Source organism: Ascaphus truei, chromosome 5 (genome assembly GCF_040206685.1).
Source record: "Ascaphus truei isolate aAscTru1 chromosome 5, aAscTru1.hap1, whole genome shotgun sequence".
Classification (NCBI taxonomy): Eukaryota; Metazoa; Chordata; class Amphibia; order Anura; family Ascaphidae; genus Ascaphus; species Ascaphus truei.
This window is the reverse complement of record NC_134487.1, coordinates 290,555,159-290,574,012: the sequence shown is the minus strand read 5'-3', so window position 1 is coordinate 290,574,012 and position 18,854 is coordinate 290,555,159. Positions and strand designations below refer to the sequence as shown.

The window sequence follows — 18,854 nt, the reverse complement described above, 5'->3', positions numbered from 1 at the left end:
GGCTCCCAGCCTCCATCAACACCATCAGCACCCACACATCGCCACCTTTGCACCTCCCCCATCGGCACACCCACATCCGCACCCCCACATCAGCACCAAACCCTCCCAAATCAGCACACCGATACAATCACCATCAGTACAGCCACAGCAGCACTACCACCGCACATGGGCCGTGTGGACCACTCCCCACCCAAATGCCACACCCACACCACAAACATCCCGGGCAACGCCGGGGCTCTCAGCTAGTAGTGTATAAAATCAGAGGGGATGCAGTATAGTAAATATCCACTGTAAGAGCTCAGAAAGCAGCAAACTGGCCAATATAGAAACATCATTTTGTAAACCAGTGTTTAGATGCCGATCACAATATATTAATATTAACAACTTTATTTCATATAGCGCTTTTCTCTTTCTGGCACTCAAAGCGCTTCTCAATTACAGTATAGTGCGTTGTACATAAGATTGTTCCAGACACAGTCCCTGCCCAGATGAGCTTACAATCTATGATTTTGGTGCCTGAGGCACAGGGAGATAAAGTGACTTCCCCAAGGTCACAAGGAGCTGACACCCCTGATTTATACTCAGTGTTGTTGATTACAGACTCCGCGTCGTTAATAACTGAACCGCTACTTCTCCCATATATTGAGTATACTTACTTCCTATTAGCCTAACTTATATGTACTCTTTTTGTTATTGTCCTCTGTTCCACATAGTACTGCGCTGTGAAATATGATAATACTGTATCATATTTATATGAGATATTTCTCCATACTGTGTAGCATAACATTCATTTCAGTTTGAATGTTCTCATTTTGTGGGACGCCATCTTTATTGAAAGCAGCCGGGCAAAAGGCCAGCGCAGACCCTGCCAGCAACACTACATATCTCTACTAGCTTCCTGATTTTGTTCTATGAAGGGTGTCATCCTATTATAAGAAAACAAGGGTGTCATCCTGTTATAAGAAACAGAGAGAGAGAGAGAGCGAGAGGGATGAAAGAAGTGTAAAGGAGACAGTTATGGGCAGAGTGCAGGAAACGAGCTAGCGCATAACGAGAGATCAAAGATAATATGCAGGAAGGAGCAGGTGAATGGGGAGTCTTAAAAAGGTAAGGAGGAGAACTTTGAAGGTGATCCGACATTTGATGGGAAGTCAGGCGAGGGATTTAAGGAGGAGAGGAGCAGAGACTGTTTTGGATAGATTGCAAAGGAGAAATTTGGGGAGCAAGGAGGCCTGTTAGCAGTATTAGGTAGAGTATTTGTTTACTATGATGGAAAAATGGGGTACAGGCGGTCCTCGCTTATCCGACGGAATGCGTCCCGCAAACCGCCGTAGGTTAACGGACCGTCGGATTGCGGGTCCATGTTTATGGGCGGCGTTGACCATCGGATAAGCGGGCCAGACGTCGGATAATGCGTCCGGCGGACTGCATAATGCGGCATCGGATAAGGCATCCGTCGGTAAGCGGGATGTTGGTAAGTGAGAACCGCCTATATTAAGCCAGATATAGGGGAAAATATGAGGAGCTCAATTTTAGACATATTACGTTTAAGGCAGCGGAGCACCATCCACAAGGATATAGCCGGGAGGTGATCTGAGACCTGGATCTGAGACTTGGGACTGGATTGCAAGAGTGAGGATCGGGTGAATAGATATATATGCGTATCACCTGCATGTATCTGTGTGAGAGACAGAGAGACAGACCTATGATTATGTCGTTATAATGATATACAATGTATTCTATATTTGAATATCCAAACATTCTTTAGACAATGACTGCCTGGGAGGTCCTATGAACATTGATGAGAATGTTGTAGCACAACCTTAATTAAAGGCTCATTTACATTCTGGACCAGATAGAGGTAATGAGAATCATTCAGCTTTCACCCGATTGTTTGGAAGCCGGAGAACATTAAATTAGTTTTGCATGTTTGTTTTCTCCGCGGCTTGTTCGTTATTTCGCCACAACAAGAAGACAATCCCCCAGAGGAGATCTGCTTCTCTGCCGTTTACACATTTAGCATTTTTCATTTCTGTATCATAAAAGTCTTAAATCGAATCTCTCACTCTCCCTTTTTCTCTTTCGTTCTCTCCATGGCAGGGGGGCTCAACTCCAGTCCTCAAGACCCCCCCAACAGGTCAGGTTTTAAGGATAGCCCTGCTTCAGCACAGGTGGCTCAATCAGTGACTCAGTCTTTGATTGCGCCACCTGTGCTGTGGCTGGGATATCCCTCAAACCTTCCTTGTTGGTGGGGTGTGGGCGTCTTGGGGACTGGAGTTGAACACCCTTGCTCTATGGGGCAGATTCATCCATCACTTGCACGGGTTAGTGCGCCCGATCCTGCGACAGCTCCTGTTGACTTGAACGCGAGTTAACACTTAATTGGGTGCGCTAACCTGTACTGCTGCTTAACTAATCTGCCCCTTTATCTCCATCTGTCTCTCGACCTCATCTATCTCTGTATCTCTGCCTCCATGTATCTATTTCCGCCTTTGGTCGGGAGTCGTCAAAGCAAAATGCGGGGTATTGAGCTCGATCTGGCAGTAACTTCCATTTAAGTCAATGGCATTTACAGCCAGATCAGGCGTGATACTCCAATATCGCTCTTTGAAGACCCCCGGACAATCTATCATCTATCTTTCTAATTCAACCAATCTATTGATCTATCGATCTATTATTTTTCATACATGTTCTGGCTTTTTATATGTTCTGCTTCTATTTGACTGTGTTCCCCTTCACATTGTATTTCTTTCTATCCCATTTCTGTATCACTGCCCCTGTTTCGATGCTTTTATTGGTGCTTACAACAGTGACATCAAAGACGGAGCACCACAGACTAACACCTACTCCTCCTCTGTCTTTAACCCCTTTGCTTTCTCTGCCTTTGCTACTACTTTACAAACATACATCATAAAAAGAAGAGTCTTGTGTCTTAAAGCAGGGTTATGTAATCCATTATCATTCAATTTTAACCCATTTGCTACCAAAGTGGTAATGCACTTCTTGGTGCCAGACACTTTTGATTTTGGGCAAATCGCTTGATTTCCCCATTCCCCAGGGACCATACAATACTGTATACTACAAGCTGTCCTGTTTCTTTAGCACTAATTGGTAGGCCCCAAAATGCACAATAGAGCGTAAATATGGCAACGTATTATAGAATACTGCCGCTTCAGTCTTTGCCTCACATAACAGTAATTGTTTTCTCAACTTAAGGATCTGCTTCTGACCTCAGTTATAGAGAGCCTTCGCTTAAACTATCAACGCAGATGCAGAGTGTGGGAAGTTTTGGTGGGTGTAGTGAATGGTGCAGACTCATTGTTTAAAAGGTCACTGGATCACTAGCATTGAGCTATCCTTGACAGTCATTATGAGAGCTCCCAATGACTTAGCACTGGGCCAGCTCTTCATTGCTCACTCCTATTGTCTGAGAGGTCCATGTCTTGTACCATTGGTTGATAGACCCATGTCACAGTGCAGTGTGTTAAGTGGTGTCCGGGACCCTAGAGTTTCTTGAGACGAACAGTAGGTAGAATTCATTGCTAGAGTCATGGCTTAGTGCCATTGGTTAATGGGTACATGCATTCATCTCTTGCTAATAAGTCAACACCTTAGTGTGATTGGTTGATGGCTATGTATCTGGTTTTGGGATACATCACTTTATGTATTTGGTTATTAGGTCCATAAGTTAGCACTTTTTCTTGCAAAATGTATGTTCTAGGACCACAGGTGGAGAAAGTCTTGATGCAGTAGGCCATAGGAGACTATTCAATGGGTGCATCTTCTTACCTTAAATTCCTTACCGGTTTAGATCAGCATAAATGTGACTTTTCTTTTCCCTTCCTGATTTATGTTCTAATAAAGGGGATTGCTTGGATTTCCCCCTAACTTGGGGTGGGAGACCATGATTAATGTATCCATATATCTCCAGGTTTTGTTCTTATGTTATTTCTCTAGATTTTAGGCTAATTTATATGTTCCTTGTTATCCTCCCACGGTGAACCCGGAAAGAAGCCATACACAATGTACTTATTCCTTTCTTGTTTCTTTGCTCACCTTGCAGCCCACACTCTGTGCCAGATCGACTACGTATCCGAGTCAACAGAATCCGTGTGCATGAATATGAGGGACTGCATTACGACAAGGAGAAGCTACGAGATGCTTGTAAGTTTCACTAAATCCAACTTATAATGAAACTCTTCTGAGCTTTGCAATCAAGAGCTTAGAAAAGCAATGCATTGATTTACATTGTTGATGGGATGAATGGATAGTGAGTGGTCACATGCGTCCAGGCAGAACGTGTCTTATGAAATAGCACAACTTCTTGAATATGGCCCTTTATTCTTTTAGACCCAATAATATTGTTTCGCCCTATTTGTCAATGTCATAATTTATAAAAAAAATGTTATTAAATGTTATACTATGCTATTCCAAATTAAATATAATGTAGAAAATTTAGTTTGTTAAGAAAAAAATATACAGATATATATTTGAGTCCTACAATAGTAGTATTGTATTGTATCTCTTTATTTATATAGCGCTATTAATGTACATAGCGCTTAGTATTCCATACATAATGCAGAATCAACAAGTTTGGGGTTCACAAAGTCCCAATAAAAATGTTAAGGGGTTCCACAGAGTAACAATAACATTTTCAAGGGGTTCCACGGTCATTATGCCTCCATGAAGGGTTCCTGTGGTTAAAAAGACACTTAATATGAGCACAAAGGCGTCAGTTTTGCCTGATCTTCAAGTCATCTCTCAGGTACAGCACAACTTATTCAATAAACAAAAAGGTTTATGTTGTATAATTGACCTTTAGATGACCTGATTTTTATCCTGAGCTAGAAAACGCGCTTTCCATTCCAGAGCCTGGAAAAGCGACGCATTGTTTCCCATTGTTGATACAATGTGGTGGATGGAAAGGGAATGGCCACACGCGTCCCAGCAGAAGGCACCATGTGTATCAGTTGGATAACAAGGTGTAGAATCTTGAAGTTCCTCGCAGCTTTGTTAGTCCATCACAAAACTTAAACCACTTATCTACAGCTTTTAATGAGCAATCCAAGCAATATCCTACATGTGTTTTTTTTTTTTTTTTTTTTTTTTAAATAAATCAGTTCTGTAGTATTAGAGAATATTTGCTACTTTTTTTTTTTCATGTAATGCCATTTTTTTCTGCGTTTTAATATACTAATCATCCTTTGATTTCTATAGCAGGCTTTAGCACAGTTCCCCAGCAGGGCAAGTTCTTGGCAACACTTTCCTGTTTGTGATCATTTGTTGCCAATATTCCCAGCAGTTTGAGCTGCAAACTGTAACAATAGATAATGTTACCTTTGTAATATAAGAATACATTGTAGCTGCTGAGTTAAACTGAGAGAAGGATTGATTGAAACCGAAAGGCAGCCATTTAGTGAACCACGGGAAGCAGGATTTTTGCTGATCGATCACGGGAGAACGAAACGATCGGCAGCCTAGGTAATTCGTTTTCAATAAAGGTAATAAATGGCTGCATATATTAAAACCAAAAATATATATTTTTTAAGTGCCACTTGAATTGCCTCTTTAACGTTGACTTCAATAATAATTTCTTGTCTGCTGAATCATGACATACGCCCCCTTATCCAGTGTAACAGTATTGAGGCCAGAAGTAAGTACTATTGAAGATTGTAGGAATTCTTGATCATGATGAAGGTCAATCAAAAAGTATTTATGTTGTATAATTAGCCTTTATTTTTCCTGTTTTATTTTTTTTATTATTCTGGTCACACACTTCACTGCAACATCTCGGGGAGCGCTTATATTCCAGTGAAGGATTTGTGCAAATGAATCAATCTCTTGGGGAAATGGGCAAATTGAATCTATTCTGAATTGGGACACACCACCTTCCACTGCTGACAAAGGCTGGCAACATATTGCTTCCCCTCTGACTGCAAAAGGGTTGAGTGATAGGATTAATGATAGATGGCTGAGTGCTTTCTGCAACTCCTCTAGATGTTGCGATGATACTTTTAACCCAGGGGTCCTCAACTCCAATCCTCAAGACTCCCAACAGGCCGGGTTTTCAGGATATCCCTGCTTCAGCACAGGTGGCTCAATCAGTCCCTGCTTCTCCACTGGTTGAGTCACCTGTGCTGAAGCAGGGGTATCCTTAAAACCTGATCTGTTTGGGGGGAGGTGGGGGGCTTGAGGACTGGAGTTGAGACCCCTGCTTTAAACCCTTCGCTGCAACAAATGTCTCTGCAATGGGCAACAGCCCCCTTCGTCAGCAAATGGGTTAAAAACACATGTAAATTACCCAATAACTACGCTGGCGCTTAACCTCTTCACCGCCAGAGGTCCTTATTGTGGGTGGGCCAAATTAACTTAATGTACTATCCCTCCTCTACATAATCTTTAGCATGTCTACTTTGAGTATAAACACAGCCATTTCCATCCCACACCCTCTTGTCTTATGCTGATATCTTGCCCCTGTGTTATAGTTTCACTCGCGTCTTGAATGTGTAATATGCTGCATGCACGGTATGAGCCATAACAGTCACACTGTAAGAGCCGATCCTGCCCCAAAGTGCATCTCAAGGACTGAACACATGATGGAAGGAGCCGAAACCCTTAGGAAAGTTATCACTCCCCCCTTCCATACACAGCCTAATTGCTTTGTACCATGTACCAAATCCAACTGGGGGCACTGCTCTCTCCACACGCTGCCAGTGCTAGACGCATAATGAAGTCCCTCTCTGGGTGATGGTAGAAGTCATTAATCAACACTGCTGATAACAGTTTAATAGAGTCGTGTTCGTCCCCTGGACTCATTATTCATAGCAAGTTGAGAGTTACAAGCACGACTGTTTTTAAGCAGCAGAGATGCTGCAGAACTCTTGAGCAATTACAAGAAAATACATGTAACCCTTTCACGCCGCGCTGACACGGCGTCATTGTTCCTGTTGATTAAAGTTGGAAAATGCTGACTTCCAACTTTTCTTATTATACACAGCAAATATGGGCTGGCAATGAGGGTACAAGGAGCACAGAATAAGAGAGGCGTTGTATCATTCTATAATGTCCACTACTACTGTAACCCTGGTCTTATTCTAGGTGGATAATAGCTTGGCGTGCAATGGTCTGCATTGTCCATAAATTGTTTATAGTGTCTAGCTCACCCTTCCATAAATATTTTGACTTTTGAGAATGTTCTCCACTTGACTTGCTCTTCATCTAGAATGCCCCCATTCCACCCTGCTCACTTTCTATGGTGAACACAGCTCTTCTAGGGCTTACTTCTGAATTTTTTTCGTTTTCTTTGTTAGAATGCCCCAAATCATCCTGTTGAACTTTGAGAATGCCTTCAGTTCTCCTTTATATCCCTCCACAATAACCCCATCACATTCTGTACACCTTCTACAATGCACTGATATCTTCTAGCTTCCCCACAGAATGTCCTATGCTTGTTTGTTGTGTTCTCCTTCAGAAAGAGAAAGGGGTGTTGAGACGAATATCAAGGTCTTGCTCTCTATCTATAGTGCCTTGCTCACGTCTTGCATCTCACCTTGTTCTTGTTCTAGAATGCCCTCATTGCCTTTGTTCTTTTTCTAGAATACCCTCATCTCCGTTGTGCTTTTTCTAGAATGCCCTCATCGCCGTTGTTGTTTTTCTAGAATGCCCTCATCACCTTTGTTCTTTTTCTAGAATGCCCTCATCACCTTTGTTATTTTTCTAGAATGCTCCTTCGCCTTTGTTATTTTTTTTCTAGAATGCCCTCATTGCTTTTGTTCTTTTTCTTGAAGGCCCTCATCTCCTTTGCGCATCTTCTAGAATGCCCTCATCGCCTTTGTGCTTCTTCTAGAATGCCCTAATCACCTTTGTGCTTCTTCTAGAATGCCCTTATCTCCTCTGTTCTTCTTAGAATAGCCTAATCTCCCTTGCTTTTTTGGAATGTCCTGATCTCCTTTGTTCCCCTTCTGGAATGGCCTCATCTCTTTGCTCTTCCTCGAAAATGCCCTCATATTTTAGTCCCACTCTAGAATGCTTTCATGCTATGCTATGTACAGCGCTGAATACATCAAAATATTGCTTGACCTATTTTTTATTAGACTTCATAGTCAAGGTTAGACTAATGATACGCATGCTGGTACATATTGACCCAGTATAGTAACACCATTCCTCATTAATATCCGAGGGCAAGAGGAGGAAACTAATATGAAAAGGGGGTGGGTTTTCTGTAAGAATCAGAACTACTCTTCACTGCTTTCCCATCCTCTCCTCCCCTGCTTCCCTCTCTGTGATGAAAAGAGCCTCATTTGAACCCAGGGCGCGTCTCAGCCCTTTCAATCCCGGCCGGCACATTTCGTAATTAAAGTAATTAGGGCCTTCATTTCCAGTCTTGCCGATAACCATAACGATAAGATGGCAGGCTGCCGAGGGGAGAGGGGCTGATTAAAACCTGAGCTGTGAGATCACTGGACCGTGCGGATAGGACAAGATTAAAAACGGTGGTGACTCGAATCAGCATTAACAGCACGGCTGTAGGAGTGTAATGCCGGCCCCCAGGGCTGCTACCAACTGCAACAAAATCACTGCATCGTTTGGACGGACGAAGCCAAGCTTCACTGGTTCCAAAGAGATAGAAAAGTCAGAACGTTGTGTATTGATGCTGATTACTGAAGATGCACTCTAGTTCCACACACAGCAAGAGGACAACCTGGAAATAACTACTAGTCAAAGCGCTTATTAGAAATGGAGTGCTACTATGTCTAGTACTAGTTGCCAGATGGGCCTGAAATGAACACTTGGCAATGCGTACTAGGACCCGTTGGATCATTAAGAGGGAAAAGCTCTTTGAAACCTTTTTTTTGCAATAAGTGTAATCTACAATGTACAGCACAGAAAAAACATGAATCCATTTTTATTTATTTTTTTAAAGAAAGAAAAAAAGTGTATTATGAGAGATGAGAATGTAGTGGTTCCTTGTGTCCGAGATTAATGTTGGCTACTTAGTAATAATCAATCAGCTGCTTATTTGGGTGCCAAAAAATGGCACTGTTATTAAATGCTCGACAAAATGTCCAAGTAGGTTTTGCTCAGGTATATAAAGTGTTATTACTGCACTAAAAAGCCCAGCGTACCAGTGATATGACAGATCCATTACAAGAAATATATGAAAACAATCAGCTTTATACACTTCTCTTTACTGTCTGATTCAAATCATGGCGTTCAGATTAACCGCTCCCCCAATTCATACCAACTTTTTCATTCATTCACTGTCTCAAAAGTGGATTTCTCCAGTTCCCAAACAATTAATTTGGAGCTTGTACCATGTCTCCTTACAATGAATATACTTCTCATCCCGACCTTGAACGACCAGCCTAGCATCTCTGTACAAGCCTTATCGGGTTTGTCCTCACACTCCTGCGTTCTACTGAAGAGCGTCAACATAAATTAGGAGAGAGGCCAACAGAATTAGAATTAAAGATAGAAGTGTCAACTCCTATCAAGCAACTCAATTGGCTGTACCTACTCTACACTGAATGAACGAATGAACTCGCACTACCCCACTTGATCAGTCGGTTAGAGAAGGGTGTGTGTGTGTGCATGCGTGTTCAATTACAAATGTATATGTATATGTGTATATATATATATATATATATATATATATATATATATATATATATATATATACCCAGCAAAAAAAGGTCTGCAGCACACTCAAACGAAGAATAGTAATTTAATGAAACATCAGGCAACCAACATGCTCCAGAGCAACGTACGTTTCGGACCAACAAGGTCCTTTCTCAAGCTCTTGTTGGTCCGAAACGTACGTTGCTCTGGAGGCACCAAAAACATAGATTGTAAGCTCCACAGGGCAGGGACTGTCTGCAAAATGTCTCTGTAAAGCGCTACGTAAAAACTAGCAGCGCTATACAAGAACAAACAATTATTATTAATTATTAAAAATGGGTTTTAATGAAAAGAAGGTAAAATGGTTACTCACAATGGTAGCTAGGACATGCGCATGTAGGACATGGGTACAGAGCCAGCAGTGGCATCGGGGGTGGGGAATCAGATCGGGAACAGGACCTTGTGTCCAGATGATGACGCACTTCTGCTTCCGGTTAGGTCTCCCGGGAAAGTAGATCCACATCAAAGGTTTCACCACTCACAGGAACAGGTATCAGAGTATACTCAAATCTTGCTGGCTCCCAGAATAAACAGTCCACATGCGATAGAGACTATATATATATATATGTGTTAATTGCCTCTCCTACACTTTGTGCTCCCAAATACCACCAGATATCAGCCCTTAGAAATAACCGCTCGAGCGTTTTGACGAGCGGTGTGTTTTTGTTTTAAATTATCTCTGTATTTCCTTTTATTTCCATGTCAGAGACTTAATCCTAAAGAAATTCCCTGTCTGTGGGAAATATCCAAGCCTGAATTTTGAAAGCCATAAACACAACAGAATGTTGAAAACAGAAAGTGCCGCTAAGGTTTAGAATACGTAGGCCTAGATTCGGGGAAAGTCAATGAGTGAAACAATTGGTATCTGTGTTTACTGCCAAATTTGGTTATCGATCTATTCATTAAAGCAGGGGCGGGCAACTCCAGTCCTCAGGGGCCACCAACAGGCCAGGTTGTCAGGCTGTACTTGCTTAAGCTCAGTCGAAGACTGAGCCACTGATTGAGCCACCTATGCTGAAGCAGGGATATCCTTAAAACCTGATTTCTTGGTGGCTCTTGAGGACTGGAGTTGTCCATCTCTGCACTAAAGCCACGTTGCCAGCATTAAAGCAGTGATAAGGGGTTAAATAATGTTCTGTTATAGGATTTTGTAAGAAGCCCCGTTGCCTAATGCTATGGTAGAAAATGGTGATATCTTTCTCTCCTTGCACAATCGCATCACCAGCGCAGATCACAGATAAATAACCCTTAGCGAACACGGCGGTAATTCCAAAGAACAAATCACCGCAATCCCATTTTTGTTTCATAACGCCAATTCTTAACACAGCTACATCAACCTGCTGGTAAAGCTGGGCCTTAAAGTGGAGACAGGGAGAGATTGGGGAACAGAATAATATCTGCTTTGCAATGCATTGCTGGTTCGTCTAGCAACAAAGTGGTTAAAAGGGACAAGTGGTTATTTGGGGTAAACATTGTCAATGAAAACGAAATTAATTCTGAGAATTGCCTTTCTGCCATCAACTGTCACTATCCGTTTCACGGGGGTTTTGTGTTTGCCTTCCAATGGATAAATATAGCTCGAAGTATAGGATGAGTACCTCACCCAGTTGAATTTAACAAGGGTTCAATTTGATGGATATTTTATCTTTTTTTTAACCTGGTTTAGGTTACTAAAAGGAGGCTCACACAATATTATTGGGATTCCCAGAATGTTGGATTATTTACACCCTCCTGTGACAGATGTCACACTGCAAGGACTGAAATCTGTGTGATTTGAGGGTTCTGGGCCACAAAATAGTATTATTTTGTCCTCATGTCGTGTGACCCTGCAACACTTATACAGAAACTCTGTCCCCGCTTCATACAGAGGACAGACAGACAGCTGTGGGAAACAGCCACATTGGCCCAGATCCACAAAAAGGTGCTAAGATTTAGGAAGCCTCAGCTCCTAGTCATATGGATGGGCGTAAGCGCCCCGCATACACAAAGCTCCGTTATTGACGTAACAAGGAGATACCGTAAGTTAACACATCGTGAAGTGCCAACGTGTATCTTTAATGCTCGCTAATGGCGTGTTGTAAGTGCTGTTTTCAGCTGTAACAGGCCCGTATGTTGGCTATAATAACAGGCGCTGATATGCAAAGGCAGTGTGCCCTGTAACCACGTCTGTTATAGTTAATGCATGGGTTGAACCCTCTTTTTGTTGTGCAGCCCAAGTGTACAGTATGTGCTCGCTTGTTAACAGTTTCCTGGGTCAGAAGTGTTTTGCCCGCTGTGCAGGTGCGTCCTTTCAGGTCCTCTTTGGGCAAAAGGCCGGCATAAGTTCCTGCTTGTACTGTGCCCAGTACCACTTGTGCAGCTGTGCTTTTGAGTGGAGACTTCGACTTGGAGGTCTTCTGTCATCCAACCTGGGTCTGTAAGGGGTCTTTAGTCACTGGCTGAACCAGGACATCCAACGCCGCTCTTGTTGTCTCTCCCCATGGAAAGGATGAATAAGTGCCTTCGTGCTCTGTGCAAACACAGTGTGCATGTATGTATGCATGTATGTATGTATGTATGTATGTATGTATGTATGCATGTATGTATGTATGTATATCTTTATTCATATAGCTCCATTTATGTACATAGCGATTCACAGCAGTAATACACGTGACATAATAATATAACACATAGTAGGAATAAGCGCTTCAGACATGACAGTAACATTAGGAAATGGAGTCCCTGCCCCAAAGAGCTTACAATCTAAGGGGTAATAAGGGAGAACTTACACGCTTTGGTAAGTGCATCTGCAAGGGGTCAGTGCATCTGAGATGTATAGTATCAGCCAGCGGAGCTACCCATATGCTTTGTTACAGAGGTGGGTTTTTAAATTGGTCTTAAAGGTGGAGAGAGAGGGTGCTAGTCGGATATTGAGGGGATGGGGATTCCAGTGGTGTTGGGCAGTGAGTGAGAGGTTTTAGGCAAGGGAGGGCTTTAGATACAAAGGGGGTAGAAAGAAGACATCCTTACGCAGAAAGCAAGAGTCTGGCAGGTCTATAGCGGGAGACTACGGCTGAGATGTAAGGAGGGGCAGAAGAGCCTTAAAAGAGACGGACATTTTGTAAGTAATATGGGATTTGATAGGAAGCCAGGAGAGGGATTTCAGCAGGGGAGACACTGAGACAGATTTACAGTAGGAGAGAGTAAAGTGATTCTAGCAGCAGCGTTAAGGATAGATTGTAGGGGAGACCGGTGAGAGGCAGGAAGGCCGGACAGTACAAGGTTAAAGTAGTCCAGGCGGGAGAGAATGAGGGCCTGTGTTAGAGTTTTTGCAGTAGGGGGACAGATGAAAGGGCGAATCTTTGCAACGTTACAGAGGTAAAAACGACACGTTTTAGCGACGTTGTGAAAGTGAGAGGAGAATGTGAGAGGGAAGTCGAATGTGACACCTCGACAGCGCACTTGTGATACTTGGTGTATAATAGTGCCGCCAACAGGAATGTGAAAGGAGGCCAAGAGTCCAGGCTTGGCTGGAAGTATTAGGCGCTCTGGGGAATTCAAACCACTCGCCTCTTCTTTTCCCCTCTCCCTTCAATCCACACACACAGACATTATTTTTTTTACGGGAGCTTGCAGCTCACGCGGGAAAAATCCCTGCACTCAAAACAGCAGAGAGAGCTCTCTCCCCCCCAATCCCATATTCCAGGTAAAACAGGTGGAATTCGACTCGGTGTTAAATTAATGTGCTGCTAAGCTTATGATAATGAGATCAATAACGGCTGTTGTTTTGCACATAGTTAGCTTTGTGGATTCACGTTACCTCGGGGAACATAATGTCTGTTACTGGTTTTTGATAACATGAGGTTATGAGTCCTGAGTTAACAGAGCTTTGTGGAGCTGCGCCATGGAGTCTAAAGTAATTTCTTAAATAACCAATACTGTAGATGGCAGCATAACACACACAAATGAATGTCCGTGACTACAAGGCAGGTATTGCAATGGAAAACTGGGAACTGTTATCATTGAGATGCCATTGACGCTACAAATCATTGAGACTGACTCCTAATCAGAGACCCTCACAGTGGATCAGGCAGAGTTGATATGGCGGCCGTGAGGGAGGACTAATTTGTTGCTTGTGATTTAGAGATGGGCAAGGTAGGGATGGACACCACACAACATGAGGATGGTAACAATCTGTAGGGTGGAGCTTCTATAGGGTATGTTTATCCTAGGGATAAATGGAAGGATTGTAGATGTACTACAGTATTATTATACAGTTAATTTAGTTCATTACAAGGGGAGAATAGGGACATTTCAATCCCTGGGAATAAATTGCTAATCTTGTTATATAGAGGTATTTTCACAAAAGTCTCCAGGATGCAGATCTGGGGCAGAATCAGCGGAAAGGAATCACACCAAATGTATCAAAGGACAAACACTCACTTTCGTCTGATTCCTTTTCTTCGATAAATTGGAGCTACTTTTATCGCGGTTTTTACCCCAGTTTTGCGGCTGGGAGACCTGAGTAAATAAGGACTAAAGTGTCAGGCACGGTGGCACTGAAACACCAATCGGTGGGCGAACATCTCTGCAGTGAAGGAACGCCATCACTGACTCAGGGACCAGCACCCAACATGTTAATAACCACAGAGTGAGCCGTGCATGACGTGTACGACTTCATTGCCCAGATGGGGGCACTGGTCCTGTCCTGCCTCTGCTGTGCTCTGCTTTATTCTCCCAAGTGCAGAGGGGACGTTTTGTAGCGCGTGCACTTGGGAATTGGGGAAACCGCTGAATTGGATCTGCACAGTGAGCTGGCTCATTTCATAGCTTGGCCCTGATTAAGGCTGCGTCCACAGAAGCACCGACAGCGCTCCTCCGCGCTGACGCTGAGGCTCGCCTGCTCAATCAGGAGCGATTGTATGGACTTGCGGGCGAGCCAGCGTGCGCGATCAGGAGGCGGAGCACTGACGTCATGGGTCCAAAAGCCCGTGAAGCGTCAAGGTCACGGCGCCAACGTCGTGATGCTGCTTCGCTCCGATTGGGTGTTTTAGCCGACAGCGCGCTCAGATACAATTTCTGATGTCGGCTGAAAATCCCTGCGCCTCAGCACGCCTGCGGGCGCTTGCGGAAGTCCCCTCTCAAGACATCCTCATTGAGGATGATGGGGCTCATCGCGGAGCGCCCGCACGGCTCAGCGCTGTCGGTCCTTCTGTGGGCTCAGCCTAGTGCAATCGCTGGTAGATTATGAAGAGAGAAAAGAAAAAAAAACATGTTGAATGTTTGTTAATGTAACTGTTTCTTCCTTAAACAAATGTGACTATGTCTAAAGCAAATATTTGCCTGTTTTGGTTTCTGTGAAAATCAGGAGAGATTTATTTTTTCATTGGGGTCCTCTGAATAGGGAAGTGCTTTACCGATCAGGCGTTTACTCAAACTCTAACCCCTGTCCCTGTTAGTAATAAAGATAGTGAGGGGAGCGGGGGCTTTGCTTGTGCCGCAAACATAGTGACATCACAAGGAGATGGGGAGGAACCCGAAGACTCCAAATCCCTCCGTTTCTCAACTTCCAGTGTTTACAAACAGGAGATTAGTTATGGTGGTTAAAAAGGTGACAAAAAACATCCACCGCAAACAGCTAATGAAAATATCACTTGTGAGCACATTCACGTCTCAGACAGGTCTGCAACCCTGACTTTCACCGTCATCTCTTCGCATACATCTTCCACTGCAGCCAGGGATTCTGGGAAATCACCTGCAAATGAGCACACAGTATAACCATCCTCACACTGATGAGATCCAAAAGGTCGAGATAATTGTGTGTGAGCAGGGTTTACTGGCTCTGCACTTCCTTAACCTAGGCTGTGCTGAAAAGCTGTGTAATGCGGCTGGCATAAGTGTAAAGTGCCCATGTTAAAATGGATATGATGCAAATGAGCACACAGTGTTACCTTTTGCATGTCATCATTTCCCAGAATCCCTGGCTTCAGTGGAAGCATTGTATGCTAAGAGATGATGGGGAAAGGCAGCGTTGTGTGCCTGTCTGAGACGTGGATGTGCGCACATGTGGGATTTCTATTTGCTGTGTATACATATTAGCTTATAAAATAATTCTAGTTGTCGTGAGTTTTGTTAAAAAAATATATATATATTTATATATATATATATATATATATATATATATCAGTCACCCAGATGTAACCTGTTAAACATATCACTGCCATTGGTTAATTTGGGTCCTTGGAGGGGCTACGCCTTTTAATGTAGTGTAAGAAGATGTCAGAGACTAGTCCTCTTTGTTGAGCTCTGTTTGTGACTTGAGTATTATACCTGGAAGCAATGCACATTACCAATATCAAGGAAGAAACGAAGAAACGCTGAACTGTCACCAGCTGCTCGCTAAATCCAGGGATGAAGCAGAAGGGGATTGAGCATCAATGAAGCAAAGATACTTTGGAGTTAATGTATCAAGGACAACGGGTGGTGCAATTCTGGGACTAAACAGTGTCCGGCCCAGAGTTGGTAAACCATGTTAAAGCAGCAGTCCATTATTATTATTTCCCCTTTAGTATGTGCATCAATACAATCCACACAATGATAAGTAATGAGTCAAGTTGCCAATCGATCCGTTCTCCGATGATCGATCGGTGAAGGTTCGGCTCGGGGGTTCACTAAATGGCTGTCAGTGCAGCAGAAGAGGACCAAAGATGCAAAGTTCTGTGGGGAAGATCATGTGACCAGGCAGGCACTAGATACAATTGGTACACTGCTAGGGAGAGGGCAGGGCTCAAAGAGGGGTGTGCCAGAGCCTGTTTCAGAACAGGAAGGGGATGTGACTTTGCAAACGGTTGCTACAGAAACAAAAAATGCTTGTTATGCTTATTACATTATCATACATTAACAATGTCATTCGGAATTGTTTTTGTTTTGTTTTTAAAATGCTACAAATATTTTCTCATTGTACAGAACTGATTTATTAAATAAAAAACACACACGTAGGTTATTGCTTGGTCTGCAGCTTTAAGCCTTAAATCAAATGAATGGACCCTAAGGTACACTGAGGCTCCGCACGGTTTTAGTTCTGTAAATATGGACCTCGGAGTCTGGTTTGCTATTGATATTTAACAAGCTATAAGCATCAAACACATGTATTTTGTATCATGGGTTGCACTTCCCAGCCTGAGGTCCAAACTAAAACTGACCGCCGGCTTTCCCTCCTGCAGCCATCCCTCTAGGAATTATAGTGGTACGAGGAGACTGCGACCTGGAGACCTGCCGCATGTACATTGACCGGCTGCAGGAGGTGAGTACTCGCATGCGCTGCTCATCTGGCAAAGGCCAAAGCTTCTAAGGCAGGGGCGGGCAACTCCAGTCCTCAAGGGCCAGCAACAGGTCAGGTTTTCAGGATATCCCTGCTTCAGCATAGGTGGCTCAGTCGAAGAGCCCGCTTCAGCACAGCTTCAGCTTTGACTGAGCCACTGATTGAGCCACCTGTGCTGAAGCAGGGATATCCTGAAAACCTGACCTGTTGGTAGCTCTTGAGGACTGGAGTTGGCCGCCCCTGATTCAGACCTTCAGTTCAAACTATGATTTATATCATGGATATCAGGTGTGTGCTACCACTGCAAAGCATTGCGTTCTAACATCCGCAGATGAACTCATTAGTATCATGCTGCTTTGTAAGCCAGACCGTACACACGCTGCAGTGTTCATGTATAATAATTGTTTGTCTTTCTGCTTTTCTGATTCATTTAGGATCTCCATTCTATCACACCTCAGAGAGATCACTGCCAGGTAAGTACTACACAGTAGGTGCCTCTTATTGCAGCCCCTCCAACCATGGGCACAAAAATGGGTATACATGTGGGATACATGAGCTTACAAGCAAGTAATCCCTCTTTATGACTGCTCTGTAACACGCAGTTAATGATATGCAAAAATTATTTTACCAATAAAACACTTATATTAATACACTCACAAAATAGGCATGGTAATAAATCAAGTAATCTGCTGATCGTTTACTAAATTAATCATTAATCCTCAAGCGGCCGTAATCCGCTGAAGGTTCTGCCCTTCAACCAATCAGAGACAGGTAGTGCGCCTCTGCTCTCATACACCGGCAGAAGTGGGCGCCAAAATATAACTGGTGTTAATAGTTACAGGATATAGATACAGTATAGCGTGCTAAATAGGAACAGGTGGAGGGCTTATTACATCGTCCAACTGAATGAGGACTGCATTCTTGTCATGGAAAGATGTCACCTTGTGTTTCTAAACCTGATAAATGCGTTTTCCCCTATTAAAAAGGAGCTACACCCTAATTAAGAAAACATTATTTTTTTCATGTAGGGTTAATAACTTGTGTGTTTAATACAGGAAATAAAAAAAATCTAAATGCTAATAAAATAATCAATAATAACTATAGCAAGTAATGGACTTCATGATTTCCCTGTGTGTGCCGCCATGTACAGTTTTTTTCTGCCTCTCGCTGCTGTCACATTGCGCACTGTCACATATGCCTGTGCTGGTGACATTGACCCACAGGGGGAGGATGGGTTTTTAAAATGTCGTGCTTTGAATATGAAAGCTTCCAGACTGAATTCCTTTGGCAGTAATTTATTCCCGGTGTTGGATACAATGGGATTAAATGATCTTTCAGATGTATCTTCCCGTCATCAATAGAGAGTTAACACGTATGCAAAGTTACATGGATGTCTGATACCAGGAACTGGCTGCAAAGGGCAGTGGCGGATTTCCCGCCAGAGCGGTAAAATTTTGGGGCGGCAAAAATGTCCGCCCCGTATACATTTGCCGCGCTATCGGGCCTGATGGGAAGTCACTTACATTGCCGGGCGCCTCCTTGCTGTCTCCTTTCTGCCGCCCTCCTGCTCCTTCCGATTCGCAGCGTCAAGTGATGCCGCGGATGTCACCAAAGTGGCGGCGCACGGCGTCTCTTTGCCATGGCAACGTGATGTCGCGGCATCAAATGACGTCACGTTACCATAGCAATGAGACACCGTGTCACGTTACTATGGTGACATCTGCGGCGTCATTTGACGCTGCGAATCTGGAGGTGGGGCGGCAGAAAGGAGGCGGCCGGCATAAGTAAGAGCCTACGGGTGGTGGATTTCTAAATCCTCCATTGGCAAAGGGACAACGTAAACTTCTTCTTATGCTTTAAAAAAAATCTTTATAAT

General features: G+C 43.4%; 1 protein-coding gene across 13 annotated transcripts in view; it reads left to right on the top strand.

Annotated features, from left to right (window-relative positions):
- The window catches only part of DGKI (diacylglycerol kinase iota), a 265,197-nt gene that overhangs the window by 161,826 nt on the left and 84,517 nt on the right, over positions 1 to 18,854 (top strand). For all 13 annotated transcript variants that reach the window (XM_075602606.1, XM_075602603.1, XM_075602602.1 and 10 more), the window contains 3 exons: positions 4,064 to 4,164; positions 16,881 to 16,960; positions 17,413 to 17,451. In XM_075602606.1, coding sequence (XP_075458721.1) covers positions 4,064 to 4,164; positions 16,881 to 16,960; positions 17,413 to 17,451 — 220 coding nt within the window. The remainder of the gene's footprint in view (positions 1 to 4,063; positions 4,165 to 16,880; positions 16,961 to 17,412; positions 17,452 to 18,854) is intronic.